Here is a 17,487-nt window from a genome sequence, read left to right as displayed (position 1 = left end):
ACACACACACACACACACACACACACACACACACACACTTGGGGGTGTTTTCGGAGTGGCTTGAGCAGAGAGGTGGGGTAGAGCAGCGGGAGCTGTGCGGATGGGTGAGGTGCATGTTTGCCTCCTTAGACGGGCCAGAAAAGCCAAACTTATGAAATCTGCCTATGTACAGAACACATCAACTGAAGGGGTTCTTATTAATCCGCCGGCTGTGACTTTCGTTATTTTTCAGGTTAGTTCTGAGTTTCTTTGCCTTTTAAAGGGAGAGGAAAACAAACTACATACTATTTGATGATGAGCTTTTAAAAAAGGGAAGGGATAAAAAAAAATAAGTTACAACTGTGGTGTCATTTTCCTTATGAAGAGATGCATAATTTGGCCTAAATATACATGGGGAGGGGATGCTTTGATTTTTTTTTTTTAACAGAACTACATTAAAACTGATGGTGCTGAGAAGTATAAAAGTTTTTTGGAGTTCAACAGCTGACTCTTTCTTGGCCCTTAAGACATTTCATGCAGTGTCACTCAAATTTGGACTATTTTTAAACTTGACCTTTGACAGGGCTTTATAAAATCTGGTGGGATGCTATGATAAATAGCCAAAAGGAGAGGATGACTTTGAAGTTTGAAAACTTAGAGAAAAACTAAAATATTTTAGTAGCCTTTATAGATGTAAAGTTAAGAGGAGCAGAGATTGGGGAGAACAGAACCAATTTCAATTTAAAAAACCACCACCACCACCACCGCTACCACCACCCTGTCAAGGCCTCTAAAAGAAGCCTAGGAAGAGGGGGCAGAAATGGTGAAGAAACTCCATGGCTCTGATCAAGTTAGTTGGGAAAACATGTTTCTTGGGCTCTTGGGTGTTTTTCATTCTAGCGCCTGAACTTTAAATTGTAAGGAATTCGAGTAATTACAAGAAGTGTCTGGGTGGGGATGGAAGGGGGTTCGGTAATGGTTAATGGGAAACAAGTTCACAGTTTGGTTCTTGCTCCACTGGAGGAAGGGAGGAAGGGGAGTGTGCCATTGCTCTGGATCCAGCTTGTGTGGCATAACAGCCTTGCTGAGCAGCGACTTTTGAGAGTTCATTAATGGAAGTCAGACACGGGGCAACGGCTGCCCCCCTCCCCCTGGCCCCCACCGATATTTCTTAAAGAGGAGGGTTGTGTGTGTTTCCAGTGTGTTCTAGTAGCAGTCTGATTCTCTTGCTTTATTTTAATTTCCATAATTGGTAGCTTCCGAAATGGCTTTGGAAGACAGTTTGTTGTAAATGTGGCCACCTATTCCAAAATGCCCTGGTTATTTTAGGAATCCGATCCCTTTCCTCCGGAGCTCTTTGGCAGGACTTCTTTTGGACGGGTCCAGGAGGTAGGGTCTTCTCCAGTCGGCTCCTGCAGAGGTCACTTTTTGTGCGCCGGGGTCGTCCCCAGCGTTTGTGAGTAGCATATGCGCGTGGCTGTGCTGACGGCACTCGCAGGCTTGTAAATTTTCACCCTGGGAAATTAGCAACAAAGCCCGATCTGTCTCGTGGCTGCTTTGCACTTTCCGAGGGCGGCTGTACTTGACTGAGCTGCAGAACAGGCACACGAGAGCGAGCGAGCGAGCGAGCGGAGAGGGAGGGAGAGAAGGAAAAGGAGAGAAGAGGGGAGGGGTGGGGGCGAGAGGTAAATAGTCTTAAATCGGAAGGGAGCTGCTTCTCTGTGGTCTTGACAAGCGCTGCCTGGGCTCCGCCGGCTCAGTAATAACTGAGTGACCTTTTCTTTGGCTGTATTATGTCTGGCTGGGAAGGGGTTGTATTTTGCAGCTGAGAGCCGGGGCTTCCTTCAGCTCGGCTCCTCGCGTGCTGCTGGGGTAAGTTGTTTTGAGCCAGGACGGAGAGAGACAGTCTCGGACTGCAGTTGCCTAAAAGGAGGACACCTGTGGCTCAGATGCGGTCAACACCATTACTTGGCGGATCCTTGAGGACCTCATTATTTTAAACTTAAAAAATAGAGATTTCCCTCCCCCTCTTTTTTTTTTTTTCAAACAATGCTTCTTTTTGACCTTTCCCAAGGAGAAGCACTACAAAGCAGCCACTGTGCTTTCTGAACGGCCTCCCCCTGTATCGCTTAATTGAGAAGGTAAGTGCAGCAACTGTGTACACACGCGTCGGCTTATTTGTGGTGTGTGTGTCTGCGGGTGCGCGCGTGCGTGTGCGGATGTGGGTATTTTTTTTTCTTCCCCAGCCTCTCCTAATGAGGCATAAACTGGAGCTGCAGCCCAGCTCCGCACTGCAACTTTCACTCGGGCTGCAGCTCTGCTGAGACGGTTTTGTTTAAATCATGTGAGGCTTCATTATTTTTATGATGAGACATGAAATAAATGCAGGCGGAAGATGTTGATGGAAGGAGGCAGAGCGGCTGCGGCGCGGAATGTCTCAAGTACGACTCGAGTGGATAATAGTCAAAGTTCAGGATGAGCCGCAGCATTTCCACACCCCTGACTCCTGGGAAGAGAGGGGCAGGCAGAGTTTGGAATTAGGGGAGGTTCGCTCTGGCCTGGCCCGTTGGAAGGGGATGCAGCGCTTAGGTGGGTTCCGGACCCACTCCTTGTACTTGCTGGAATTCACAGCCCCCCTCCCCCAAGAGTTGGAATTGCAATCTTTGGGTTCATGTGGACACTCTGCCTCTCCCCACTTTTCTATAATAAGAAAATGTTGCTCCTGCGAGCTGGAAAAGTGACTATTTTCGTAGGGGGTCGGGGGTCGGGGAGGGGAGGGGTGGAGAGAAGTGGCCACAAGAGAGAGGTTCCGTGGAAGAAGGTGCCTATGTCCTACGAGGCTGAGATTCAGACTGATGCAGCACATTTTTACGGGGGCTACCCAGATTGCTGTTATGAAATACAAGTCAGATTTATGATCTTTTTCATATTGAACATGATATGCTATGCTAACGCTGCATGTGACAGTTTAATCAAATCCATTTGTTACCACGAAGCTAAAAGGGGCCGCTGGGATTTTAGGATTACGGGCAGAGTTAGGGAAGCATGTGGCTTTGTCATTCGCCATCATTTTGCACACTGCCACACTGCGAGGGGCTCTGTGTGTGCGCTCTGTCTCCTCTGGCCGCCCTCGTCCCTTGTCCCTTCCCCCCACCCCCTGCCGCCACTCCGACCCGCTCCCAAAGTGGCTTCACAATAGTCGGTCTTCGGCGGTGTAGGCTGCGCACCAGGTCCACACTTGAGCTAAATTCAGGAGACCCCCTTCCACTTCTACCTTGGGCTTGGTGCTCAATGCGAAGCTGCTGCAACTCAGGCACGCCTAAGTCAACTCATGCAGAAAAAGGAGAAAAGTTTTGGTAAGGTTACAATCTATCATAGATGCACTTTGCCGGGGCGCTCAGCACTCTTGGCTGCTCACAAGCTTTCCTGCTCTTCTGCTTTTGTGTCTTTTTAAAAGATCCGAAATATTATTGTTGTTAACTGCTTTGGAAGACTGCTGCTTAAACCAATTAATCTTGCTAGGTGCAACAAATACTGCTACATTCTTTGCAAATCAGCCCTGTGTGGCTGCAAAGACACAACCACAAAAGGCTAGAGCATAAACTCCGCAAGGGATTCTTTGTTAGAGTGTATGTATGTTTCTTATTTTTTTATTATTATTATTTTTATTATTATTATTATTATTTTTTTATTATTATTATTTTTTTTTTTTTGCATGTGAGCTGCATCAAAATTGAACTCAGTCTTGCAAATCTCTTGTTGGCCTTTGCCAAGCACTAGCACTTTGCTGCCATGGTAACTGTAATTAAACTGATAAGAGTGGAAAAATGTCAGTATCTCTGAGCCTTGCAGCTGCATTGGAGAAAAAGGGAATCAAATTGGTTCCCAGCTCCATTGCTCAAAAAGGGGAGGGGGTGGTGGAAGGATGGGGAGGGGGTTGGGAGTTGAAGGGGCAGAACAGAGTTAAGCAGCTCCAGTGCCTGAGATCTGGGGACATCTATTTGCATTGTTGTCCCTTAGGGGGCTGCAGCTTGTAGGGATGCTCTGGGCCAGTGAACAGAAAGAAACAAGCTTTTAGGCCCGATCCAGTTCTCCAGTCAGGTCTGGGGGTTGGGGAGAGGATGAAGATGGGCAGGAGGAGAGAAAATCTTTTGTTTGGTACCTCTTGGCAATCGAATGGCCACGTTGGCCAAATTCTTTTAATCTGTGTCACTGCTCCCAGCTGCAGAACCTGCATTCCCGTTTTAGCATCTTCCTAAGGCACCTCATCTCTGCCAACCCCCTTTATGTATTCCCTCTTCCTGTTCCTTCTCCCAAATTGTTCTCTGTGAATCTTCCGACAGGGACAAAATGTTTTCCATTCACTATGTGTAGTTAGTCCAAAAATATAAAAGACTGTGTCTAAGTGCTGCAAATCTTTGATTATGATTATTTTTTTTAAGCCCCTGTGTGTTGTGGAGTTGTGGTTACTTTGTTGTGTTAGCTACTGAAGCTGAGACTGTGCGGATGAATGGCACAGAACAAGGGAACATAATGGAGGCAATCAACCGTTAGGCCGCCTCACAATGCAATCCAGGCAATTAAAAGCTCACCAGAGTTTAAATGAAATGGTTCTACTTATTTCTGCACACCACACTGCACAGGCTATTATTTATGTCTTTTTTTTAATTATGATTTCCCTTAAACTGTCAAATAACTCAGAATGGCAGGGTCTCAGAGGCAATAAGAATTTCCCTCAGAACAATTTACATGCCAATCTAAAACTAGTTATGAGTCCTGATATGCTATGAGCAACTTGTGAAATGTTTCTCGGCTCCAAACGCATAACTCTACCCAGTGGTGCTCCTCTGGATGGTGGCGGTTGGGGGGGAGGAGGGGTGCTGCTGCTGATGCTTTGTGCCTTCTAGGTACATGGTAATGCAGCGACCACTAAATAGTTCTTTTTTCTTCAACTGTTAACTTGCATCCTACTGAAAAGATTTCCTCTCCAAGAGCAGGGTGATGATGTTCTCTAAAAGAAGGCACCAGGATGGCGTGCAAAATACCAAACTCCTTCAAGCCCAAGGCCAAACAAAAAGTAAGAGTTTCCAATATTAATTGGCCTCTGAGTGGTAAATGAAAATGTCAACACAACAAAAACATTTTGTGAAGACAAGCAGGGTAGTGTTACTTGTGCCAAATGTTGGTATTCCCTGTCTTGGTTGCAAAGTGTTTTGAATAAAGATAGCTGACCTTCTACGCCTGATGGTAGTAACTCAACTGAGGGAAATAGAGCTGAGCTACAACTGTAAAGGATTTTGAAATTTGTCGGCTTTGTGATGGGAAAAAATAATAGCCTTAGAAATTGGCTAATTAGAATAGCCACTCATATCTCTTGATGTCTTCACCAGCGAAATACAGAATGTTATTTCGTAAATCCAAATTGCCCCCTCCCCCCAGGTAGATGGTTAAGAGGCACTTGGATATGTTCTGTACTGTAATTAATGGGATTTATTCCTTGTGGAACCTTCCTGGAAGATGGTAACTAGTTCTGATCAAAGAAACTTCATTTGTTAGAAGTTCTGGAGAGTGAGATTTAGCAGAGCTATCAAGGGTTATGATTAATCTACACTAGACCCTCAGCTCCTTCAAAGAAAAGGAACAGAAAGCAGGCTAGAGGAACACCACCTGCTCTTCCGTACAAATCCAGCTGCTCGTCTGCAGCTCCGACTACCACGGCTGTGCGTGTCATGCAGGAAGAACAGCCACCCTGCGTTCTTCCCCGCCATCCTCTCTTCCATTCCTCTGCCAGAGAAGTTCTTTTCTGTTGGAAGTTCAGCATCATAACGGTATTCTGTGCAACCCATGTATTATTTGTAGCAAGAAAAGTTATTCGGCTCTGAGGGTACAGTGCCTGGGTGTCTCTTATCAGTGTGATTTAGAAAAGAAAAAAAAAAAAAGATCGTGAAGGTTATGGACATGAAGCCTTCATCAGAGGGCATCAGAGGAAACTAAAGGAGGGTTAGCTCCTTTGGAGTAGGGGAAGACTCTAAGATCTTAGCTTGGCATTTCTTTTCTTGAAACTGTTTTAAGTGCATCCACATTTGGTGTTTCGTGTAGTTTCAAACTTTCTGCCTACGAGAGGAAGCATCCTATAGGAACAGGTCCTCTGGACTATAAGAAGACCACCAGATCTAGTACTTGACTGTTGTTCTGTTTTGAGCAAGTCCTTAAACTCTCTTAGGCCCCTGCATCACAATTTGTAAAATGAGGGAGTTAGCAATCCGTGATGTCTGCAGTATTTTATAGTGCTTAGAATGAGTTATTTGATAAATACGAAGTTCTGAATAGTTGGTCCAGCTTTTTTTTTTTTTCTTTTAAGCTGGGTGTTTGACACCTGGGAAAGAAGAAGAAACTCAAGGGGGAATAGCCTTTCATTGAACAAATTTCAGCCAAGTTGTAAAACCTACAGAACCCAGCTAGACTCCTTATTTATGACAGAGATAGGTGTCTAAAATACATAAACACCCTATGTCTAGTGCACTAGAGATATATGCATATAATATATTTATGTATGTATGTTTATGTAATTTATATATATTTAGATTTTACCTTCTGTTGTTTTTTCTTTCTCTTATAAAATAAATAAGTGTGTGTTTATGGTAATAAATTAATCTTGTACTTTAGTTTTATATCAAAGCCTGTAGTATACAGTGACGGAAGCTGCCATTAACAGAGGCACTGATTGATGTTTTTGTGAGTATAAATTCATTTTTGAAATTTTAACATAAGGAATGATTTTGAAATATCAAGAGCGCAGAAGGAAGTATTTGGATGCCAACAAGCAACCTAGTACTGGTGAGCTTTTTGGATGACTGTGCTGTGTGTTTAGCTATAAACATCCCCACTCCTAAAGTCAGGTTAGTGTAATCCCAGAAGGTGCCCTCTCTTCCACCAGCAAGCACACAGCAAGCGAATATCTGAGCAATAAAGAAAAACTCGTTCTTGACTCTTATAGACTGTGCACGGACTAGTTTGTTAAATAGCTTTAAGATTGTTAGCCATTCACTCGCGTTTTCTTCCCAAAGGAACCCCCTATGTGGAGAATGAGGGACACCACCAAATTATCTAGTGTTGCTTAACTTGGTGTATCCTGTGCTAACTAACTCTATACAACATGAGTGTGTTATTTTCAGCACTTTGTATGTGTGACCTTCTAAACGGTTTGACAAGGACTTCACAATGTTGGAGCCTTTTGTTTCCGAAATTCTGTGTGATTTTGGTATGCCCCTCCCGAAGAAAGTCTACCGCTCCTCCAGAAACACAGGATGAAACATTCAACTTGTGTAAGGTCCTTCGACATCTTCGGCTTCTTTCTTGTAATCCCAGCTCTTTTTTTTTTTTTTTTTTTTTTGCTTTTGTCTCTTCCTTTAGGTATACAAATGCTCTCAGTCCAGCCAGACACCAAGCCGAAAGGTTGTGCTGGCTGCAACCGAAAGATCAAGGACCGGTATCTTCTAAAGGCCCTGGACAAATACTGGCATGAAGACTGCTTGAAGTGTGCCTGCTGTGACTGTCGCTTGGGAGAGGTGGGCTCCACCCTGTACACTAAAGCTAATCTTATCCTTTGTCGCAGAGACTACCTGAGGTAGGAATTATCCTTGCACACCAGTGATGACTGGATTCCTTTTAAAAATACGTTTGTAAGTGTTTTGGTTTTTGGTTTTTTGGTTTTGTTTGTTTGTTTGTTTGCTTGTTTCATTTCCTTACTACCAGCTTACATTCCTGAAAGATGTTCACCTGTCAGCCTTCAGAATGTTGCCAGGTGCCTCGTATGCAAATTCTTGCTTAAGAAATGGCCAAGAAAGCCTCCTATCTGAAGTGTTTCCATTTGGCCTGCCCGGAGGCTCCCATTTAGAAATAGGTGATTCCGCTACCCAGAAGGAAACCACCAGCTCATGGCAAAGATGTATTTGGTAGAAATCAGCATGTTAAGTGTTGTATTACGCCCCCACCGACAAGGTAGGCTTAGCTTGACCCAAGAATTATTCAGCTGTCTTCTGATCTTTCTGATTTGCCAAGGAAAGGCAGTTGAAAGTAGCTGCCATTTATTAGCACGTTTATTATACAGTTTTTGAGAACTTTCTCCAAGTGTGAATACATCCCCCCACCCTCCATGGCATTCCAGGTGGTCATTGCAAAGATATCACTGAGCATTAACAACCTCGGACTTGCCAGTAGTGTTAGGGAAATTAACACACAATAAAGATCTCCATCATTATGAGGAGATGATAGCTACTCTCCAAACTGTAAACATCTGGGCAGTTTGAGGACAATTCTTATGCTCTTGTTTAAAAAATCATGAAGTCCACTAGACTTGTTTCCCACTCAACACATGAACTTCTGTTTAAGAAAAATTATTTTGCTTTTCAGGGAACTTTGTGTCTTGAATCAGCTGCAAATTACATATATTAATAAAGTAGGACCTATCAAATTAGAGAAATGATATATGGCATCATTTGGGTTTTCATATTTGATACAATTAATCATTTTTCTAGCCTGACATTAAGCGATTTATTTTGATTTTTTTTTCCTTTATGACACAAAATTTATCAATCAGCCGTAGCTCCTTAACCATCTTGGTTATTTGGAGAAGTGTTTTCTAGGGAACCTGGTGCTTCCCTGTATATGATTCCGTAATTTCTTGGTTTGATTTAGTCTTTAACTAAAAATACCTATCATTAGCTTAGAGGTAGTTTAAAAGAGTGAATCCAGTACTGTTTATCAGATTCTTCTCTTCCCCCTCCGACGACTGCCTCCTCTGACAGCCTCCTGGCTAATATATGACCACTTGTTACTGGTCCTCTGTGTTCCAAGGGCACAAAATACACGCAGGTGCCAACGATGGGAAGTGACTCTATAGCCAGGATTTCCCTTGTTGTGGCGGCACAACTAATCAGAATTAACTTATTCCGTGAATTCTCTTAGAACTTCAGCCTTTGAACTTTTTCTTTGAAATAAAAAATTTTTTCCTCTTCTCACTGTGAATTAGAGCCTCATTTCCACATAAAGCGTTTGCATTTGCTTTCAGTGATTTAACAGTGCTTCCTAGTTTTGCTTTATCTTTACTAACCAATAGTCATGGCTTTTTGACTCTTTTTTTTTTTTTTTACTTTTACATTTGTTTACAACTGCAGTGTGTCAAGTGGATTTATGTAACAGCGATTCCAAAACAAGGAGTTTATATAATCTGGGCGAGATTAAGGTGTTCTAAAAAGCAGGAAAGATTAAAATTAAGTAAGATTTAAGGAAAGCATGTTGACATAGCCGGATTTTTGAAATTTATACCCTGCCAGTGAACTACCTGTATTGTGAGTTAAACTGTTTCTTGCAATTGTGAATATAGTAGTAAGCACAGAAAGAAATATGGGACTTGTTTTGTGTTGCTATTCTTTACAGTAATAAAAATATGATGTTAAATTGCCATTTGATAGTCCAAGTAAGTGTTTTGTTGAAAACAATTGATCAAAATAGTCTCCATATCAGAAATGCTAAGAGAAATCTAAGGGAAAGATGTTTTTTCGTGACATAACTTAGTTAATTTCTCTTAGGCTCAAGCTTCTAATGTTTAACTTGTTAAAAAAAAAAAAAAAAAAAAAAACCGTTTCAAATCCAAACCCTGGTCCTGACTGCCAATATATTCATTTCTCAGAGTATAATTTCCTCTTAAATTGGTCATTACCACATTAATAGCCAGTTGTTATGTTAACAACCTAAGGATTGTTAACATTTCAAACTAAGTTGTTAACAGCAAGCTTATTCCTTATTTAAACTGAAGGTTTGTTGTATATAATGTGACTTCTTTGGCAGTGAGTAATTCATCAATACTTAAAAATTGTAAAGGTGCAATGGGGGATTGGAATGTGTGTAAAACACTTTGTTAAGTGTTGTAGATCAGGCTGCAGATGTGGTATGTAGTTTTAGGTAAGAAGTGTGTATCTCAGTGAAATTGTGTCGACATTCAGCAGCGTGTCTCTTACTGGAAAATTAATAGTCTAATTCTGTATGTCAGACAAATACAATTAGGCAAACTTTATTTATAAATTAATTTCTTTGAATGGTATAGTCATTCAAAAATGTTTATTGGGTGCCTGCTGTTTAAAAGACATAATTTTAGGTAACAGATGAAATTGAGAAAAATAAAGGTGTACCTAAAATAGTTACTATCTAATTGTTTATTAATTACACAAAATCTGTATTGTATTGTAATTGGTGAGCAAGTAATATTCCGTGGCTTTCTTTTAAACTTTTAAAAATAATTTTTTTCATTTCCCTTAGTTCACATTTCCTTTTTGTATTTTGCACAGTCGATGCTTAACCATTTAAATCCTACTCAGAAGTGGTTTTGTTTTGTTTTTGGTGTTTGGAAAGTATGTAATTTCTTTAAGGTACCAAACAAGCCATAAATAACTTACAGGTTTGTATTTCTCTGTCTAAATCAGTAGGCATCAGCAAATAAGAATATGGAAAATGATCAAGAAAAAACTAGTTTCATCTCTACTGGTAAAGTAGTGACTATAGGTATTATCTTGGGCTAGAAAACTTTTTCAAATCTAGAGAAGAGTGAAATATTTTTGCCAATTGTATTTAACTTCCTAATTAACTTCTCCTTTCAAAAAAGAGGACAAAAAATGCTTCTAGTGCTGAACAATAAGTCCTGAAGTTACTACATTTTGTATTACTTTGAGTAGTGATAGTGATGACATGTTTTCTCAAGTTCTTTGAATAATGAATACAAGAATTTAAATCATAAGATATTTTCTTAGAGTTATAGAAATGATTATTATGGTAAAGATTTCTCTCAATTTTTTTTTCCTTCTTTATGGCACCATTAGCTATATTTAAGAAAAAGAGAGATGATTTTACCATTTATGTACTGAATTCCAGATCTTAACAATTTATTTTCCATAACGGGTCTGGTATAATATCTTTTATTTTTCTGTAGAATCTACAATGCACATATCTGATGAGAGAGAATTTACCAGTTCGTAGGATTGTTCACTGCCTTCAGAAATTCATTAGATAAAGGAACAGAAGGATTGACTTTTTTTAAAATTTTATTTTATTTTTTTCAGTGTTCCAAAATTCATTGTTTTTGCACCACACCCAGTGTTCCATGCAAAGCGTGCCCTGTGCCCTCCATAATACCCACCACCAGCCTCACCCTACCCCCCACTCCCCCCAAAACCCTCAGTCTGTTTCTCAGAGCACAGTCTCTTATGGTTTGTCTCCCCTTCCAATTTCCCCCAACTCACTTCTCTTGAGAAGGATTGACTTTTAAAACTTCTTCTGTTAACATACTTTCTGCCTTAAACTATGAAGCCAATTAGCCCATCAATATTTATACGCCAAGACCTAGAAATGTGCATGTTAACAAATGTATCCAGAACATTTGTAACTTTTTTATATTTAAAGTTGAACTTATGACAAATTAGACAGGGAAGCATCTTTATTTACACCTTGAACTAGAGCTTACACCTAATAGAATGCCCAAAGTAGATTAATAATTATTGTGTAAATACAGCAGATTTAGTAATGATGTTTACAGGACTCTAGTCACTGCTATCATCCTTGTTTCATTTTGGAAAATATGAAAAACAAAGTTAATGTGTAATCGGAGTTTTAGAATTAAAATGTCAGGGCAAGTGTTAAGAAGTCAGAAACAGGAGAAATAACAAACTACTTGACTTTTCAACTTGGAGGCAGTAAAGAATATCAGAATTTACCACTCAAGAGTTTGGGCAATTCTTGCTTGTTGTTTTGTTAAACCTAAAACTTTTTGCATATTTTAAGCATCAAGTCACTATAGCCTGGAGCTTGTATATCTGAATGGGGTCTTCACAGAGAATGTATTCAAAGCCATTTGCTGTGATGTGTGGCATGGAAGCTGCTTATATAGCTCTTCCTATAGAAGTTGAAAATGCCTTATATAAAACTTAATGTAATTTGCTATTTTTATATCTGAGAATGATTTGTTTAAAATGAAACTGCCAGGAGAGAACAATGCTTCCTGTGCCACCATCGTTATCAATTAAGAAAAAGGATTTGAAACTGTTATGCTGACTACAAATTTTACATGCTTTAATATAATAATATAATAACTTTCAAATAAAAAATTAAAATTAAATGCTACATAGAGTATTAATCTAGCTATATAACTCTATTTCACACTAATCAAATCTGGTGCCTCTCAATTTTTATATAAGGTTAAATTTATATTAGTACATAATTACAACCTTAAAAATAAGCACGGATGTGTTGTTTATATTATTTTATCTGACAACTCACTGCATAGTTACTTTTTTGTGTTGGATGAAGTGTTTATTCTTTTTCTCCCTTCACTGTCCTCTTATTAAATTAGGCAGTTGAAAATAACTTCCCCAGCAATCACTGCATTATTATTATCTGAAAAATCACTTTTTATTGTTGTAAATTCTGAAAGTTTAAGCTTTTACACTGAATTAAACTCCTCCAAAATGAACTTTTTTCTATAAACTTTGAGTTTTCTTAATACTTCATTATAATTGCAATTTTTATTATATTTAAATATATAACCTAATCTTAGTATTATGAAATATTTTAGCGCATGAGTCTATTAGACTCCACGGCCTGTTAAAAAATATTGTTATATTCCTTGTAAATGATGTTACCTTATTTATAGCTTTATAAGGAGTTGTAATTTTAAGTCTACTTTTTTGTTTTACTATAGGAAAGCATTACAAAATTCTATTTCAAACATTTTAAACTGTCTACTATTCAAAGACCAGTACAAGTCAGGAGTGATCATTTTGTTTTGTACAATACTTTGAGGAAGTGCCTTTCATTTTAGGAAAAATCAGTGGACTTTATAAGTGACAACTTCCTCTGCAACAATCTATGTTCAAAATATTTCATCTGCATATAGAATGTCTCATTTATAAATTTATCTACAATATCTCTCTGTCCTTATTCTGTAATGCATCCATTTTCAGCAAATGAGTATTTAACATAACGAATTATTTTAGTTTTGTGAGTTTTGTTTTGGCTTGTTTTATAGATGAGATATTTTCACTGAAAATACCTTCGTCAAGAGGTATATTGAAAATATGAAATTGAAAATATGAAAGTACTTCACGCTGTTTCTATATTTTTACTGTTTGTTTTTTTAATCTCTTTATAAAGCATGGAATACTTCAGTCAGGATAGTTTTTACACATAAGATGGATAAGTTAGACATACCTGACTTAGCAGAAAAATATTCTGTTTCTACAAGTATATTTAGGATTAAATGCATCTGGAAGAACTACATTTGAGAATTGCTAAAATTGCTTATTTGGCACTTTATAAATACATAGAACTCTGGGAAAGAATCTCTATTTTTGGTTGCTCTTAGAGTATATCAAAGTAAGCCAGCACTTCATTTATAAACTCACCATTAACTTCCATTAAGTGACTAATAATAAATTTTAATGTTGTGTTTTGATTGCATAAACATAATTTATTAAGGAATCTCATTTTAAAAATATGCTGAAAGTGGTAATTTTGTAAATGGCTTTGATGAATACATGCATTGTAGAAATGTATTAGGTAGTTCAGGTTTTTGCCTCACATAAAAATTATATAACCTAAAAGAGGAATTGCACCAACCTTTAGCAACCGTTATAGTTTCCTTCATTACCCTGTGAGGCATTGAAATCTTATTTTTTGCATCTGGTTTGAAAACACTTTCCTGTTTCTATGAGAATGTCTTCTACTACTCAAAAGTATATACTGCAACCTCATCCTGTCTTCCAAAATAAATTAACTAACATCTCTCCCTTCAATCGATATAAGAGTTGTTAATGCAGAAGATCTTGAAAACAAGGAAAGTAAAAATAAAAACAGCAGCAATATTCTTTCTATCCAATTGACCCGGTATTTTTTAAATGGCGTTTGCATTAGTCATGTTTCCTCAAAAAGGCATTTTTCTTTCATTTTAATTTTTTGTTGGCCTATACAAGTGATTACTCCTACAGATTCATTGAATTTCCCCTTGTTAAGCAGTAAAGAGGTGTAGATAGGTCTATGCAAGCTTCACATATACATATTGGACTCTGTGACCTTAGAAGGAACATTAACTTTTGTCATAATTCACTTTCACTAGATCACTGTCATTCAACAGGCTTTGAAACTTGTAAAATTAGATTCTTGATGCTGGCTAATTTCTTAGTATTGTGACTATAGCACAGACTTATTCTTAAAGGGTGTTCACCATCCTAAGAGGAAGGACAAGTTTTAGAATACTATGGCATGCCCAAGAATATTCCCTTGCAATTTTTATTACCGAATTCTGATTTTCTCAGCTCTGATGGAGTTGGATACTGTCTGTCCTGTATCTGTTTCTACCATTATATCATACTTGTTTTAATGACTAACATGTATTTCCGTTTTCAAGCTATTTATATGAAATTTATTTTGAAGTAGAAGTTTACATTGTGAAGCAAGGAATGTGCATTTAGATTTTTATTTCTTACTTTAAAGTTTGTTGAAGGTTTTGCCCCTTATTATTGATATTACTTGATGAATTTCCTCTAAAGGAATTAGGACCTGAGCATACCTTTTTATTATATTCATCAAAAATATTTACTATATTCACAAACTAGCCACATCAGTCACCTGTGCCTTTTTGCCTTCTCCTTCTATTACCATAACTTCTGGATAGACTTTCTTTGCCTCAATGATAGTTTTGAGTTATATAAAGATTCTAAATCTTTTGCAGATTTTTTTTTCCTTCAGAGTGCCAGTTTTTGAGGATGCAAAAATCTCTAGCTGTGGACTTCACTAGTTTAAAACAAAATCACACTTGAGATAAATAATCATCTTGGAATAGTCAGATCTCTGATTTGAAGTTGGAAAATTAACATTAAGCTGCGTGTATTAAGTTAGACTCTAATCAGCATGTGTTGTTATGATTCAATTTAATATTAAAAACTCTCCAACTGGGCTACAGGGAAAATAAAAGACTCTTAGGAGTTTAAAGATTATTTGCAGAGGAGTACAACAAAGCCATATTTAAATAAAATTGTTATTACTAATGCAGTAAAGCATCGTCTGCATTAAACCCATTCTACTAATAAAAACAGAAAATCCGCTTTAGTAAACATAAATATCAAATATGACAAGGACTAGTAAAGGGGAAGGAAACTTCATAAAATGTGCTAATGCGAACACTGTACAGTAATCGAAATACCACTGAGAAAAAATAAATTCCCATCTCATTTATGATGTGGGATCCCAACAGGCAACTTCAAGAGGAAGAAGAACATTTTGGACTTGCTAGTTTATGCTCATGTTCTAAAACTTTCAGAACAATACTATGTTTTTAGTATAAAATTCTAACAGAGGTGCCTACTGTTTTTGAAATTATATTTTTCGCTTGTTTTTACAACATTTCAAAATCTCTTAAGTGATGTCCCTTAATAGATAGCTCGCATTTCCCCCAAAATAGCAGGTTCGCGGCTGTTAGGTTTCAGAATACTTACGGCAGCAAACATGATGCTTATTTCGTATTTATCAACTACTCAATAAAAATATATTCTGACCAATTGCTGCAGATTAGACTGGGTGAGATGAGTGATTAGTACCTGTTTCTTTGCTTAGATGAATGGGAGAAGGTGTAAGAGGGGTGAATGGAAAAAGCAGTCATAACTTCTAACACTAAATAGGAGTCTTAGTTTCAGTGGGCAGGTTTATTTGCATGCTCCAGGTGAGAAGTTCAACTATACTGTGGACATAATTTTAAAGCATGTAAGTATTGCATGTGAATTTCCACTGAGAGATCATTTGTGCTTTGGGAGATACAAAGAAATTATAAGTTATTCAATTGCCTTAAAACTCATAAACTGGTATTTTCCGTAGCTATTTATTAGCAAAAATTGGGGGAAATTTCTGAGCTACAAGAATCCCTTCTTTCCACAGCACGTCCTTGCTGAGTGGGTAGTTTGTGTTTGTGATTACATACTTTGCTGTCCTTCTAACATTTAAAAAATGAAACCATTTAGTTACTTAACAAATATTGGAGTGCCAATACCTCATTCCTATAAATAATAAATGTGGAATATTATACTTCTAATTGATTTTATATAATATATAAACATAAAGTTATTAATATTTTACTATGTAAAGACAGTAGGAGAAATTTGGGAAGAACTTAAGAGCAAATTATTTTTCAAATTTTCTACAATTGACATAGTCACTTTTTGTTGTTCAAAAACTAAGTAAAATATGTAAAGATGTTTAGCCTAGTTATGTCCCAAGGAAGCAATATAGAGAATGAAAAGAGGTATAGTCAAGAGATTAGAAGAATTCTAGAGGAAGAGAGGTTATAAATAATATATAAAAATTGGACTCTGTAAAAATCCTTTTGTAAGCCAGTAGTCCTATTACAGAAGCTGAGCTTTGAGCTTCCTGGTTATATTCCGGATGCAGGGTAAGACAGACTCAGCTCTGTTAACGTTCATGCAATTTGCACTGTTTTCTTCTCTTATCACAGGTATTGGTACAATCAACAGAGGTACAATTGACACCCCTTGTAAAACGCTTAGCATCATCTGTCCCCATTTTCTCATTCAACATTGTTCTTGTTGAGGTGGTGACTTGCATAAAGAACTGAGAAGGTGAAGGAGTCAGCCATAGGGTTGTAGATGAAGGACATTGCAGGCACAGGGAACAGCCCCTATGAAGTCCTTGCCATGGGAGCTTTTCTGTTGTGTTTGAGGAACATACAACAATGTTAGTATGGTTGGAATGTATAAAAGCAGAAGAGACAGGATTAGAAACAACCAGTAGGTGGTCCTACGGTATTCCCTATTGCTGTTAATGACCAAGATGCCCCTATTCTTTTCTAAATATTCCAGAAGGAAGTGATAATACTTCTATTTGAGAATTGCTGTAAAGCACATTCAGATAGGCTGTTCCAGACTGAGTTCTGTTTGGGATTACAGAACTCATCAGGACAATGTATACATGGTAGTACTTCAAGGTGAAATGCAAAAGAATGTCATAACACAACATGTGGGAGTGCAACACCATGGCCAAAGGTGTTGTTAAGCTCTGTCCTGATTACAGGACATATGCATGTATTTGATATTTTTTGAAAACTTGGGTAATAAAAATTGCAAAGAGGTGGATTTTTCAAGGCTGACAGGTGATTACTTTCATTATTTTAAAGTCAAGCCAAGCCTTATTAAATTATTTTCTAGTATAAAATATTTAAAATAATATATTTAATTATCATAAATGTTTCCAAATCCAGCATGGAGAGAAAATGCATCAAAGTCCTATCATTACTTAAAACTTATTTAATTGTGTTCTTGATGAGATAGGATAACTGTTACATAAGTGTTCTGTTTATACTCCTATTTCCCATTCCTAACCTAACCCCAGTTTACTAATTTTAGTTTCACATCAAGAAGTCCTAAGGATTCATCTTTAAAACTAAAAGATGAATAT

At 37.9% G+C, this 17,487-nt stretch overlaps 1 protein-coding gene across 10 annotated transcripts in view; it reads left to right on the top strand.

Annotated features, from left to right (window-relative positions):
- Positions 1 to 17,487, top strand: part of LMO3 (LIM domain only 3) — a 55,324-nt gene that overhangs the window by 1,912 nt on the left and 35,925 nt on the right. The window contains exons 1-3 of one of the 10 annotated variants that reach the window (XM_082738986.1): positions 66 to 232; positions 2,054 to 2,120; positions 7,393 to 7,606. In XM_082738986.1, the coding sequence (XP_082595112.1) occupies positions 7,401 to 7,606 (206 nt within the window). In that variant the 5' untranslated portion in view covers positions 66 to 232; positions 2,054 to 2,120; positions 7,393 to 7,400. The other 9 variants (XM_082738987.1, XM_082738983.1, XM_082738985.1 and 6 more) reach the window with 9 other exon arrangements.

Source organism: Mustela nivalis (genome assembly GCF_964662115.1).
Source record: "Mustela nivalis genome assembly, chromosome: 7".
NCBI lineage: Eukaryota > Metazoa > Chordata > Mammalia > Carnivora > Mustelidae > Mustela > Mustela nivalis.
This window is presented reverse-complemented; position numbering and strand designations above follow the sequence as displayed.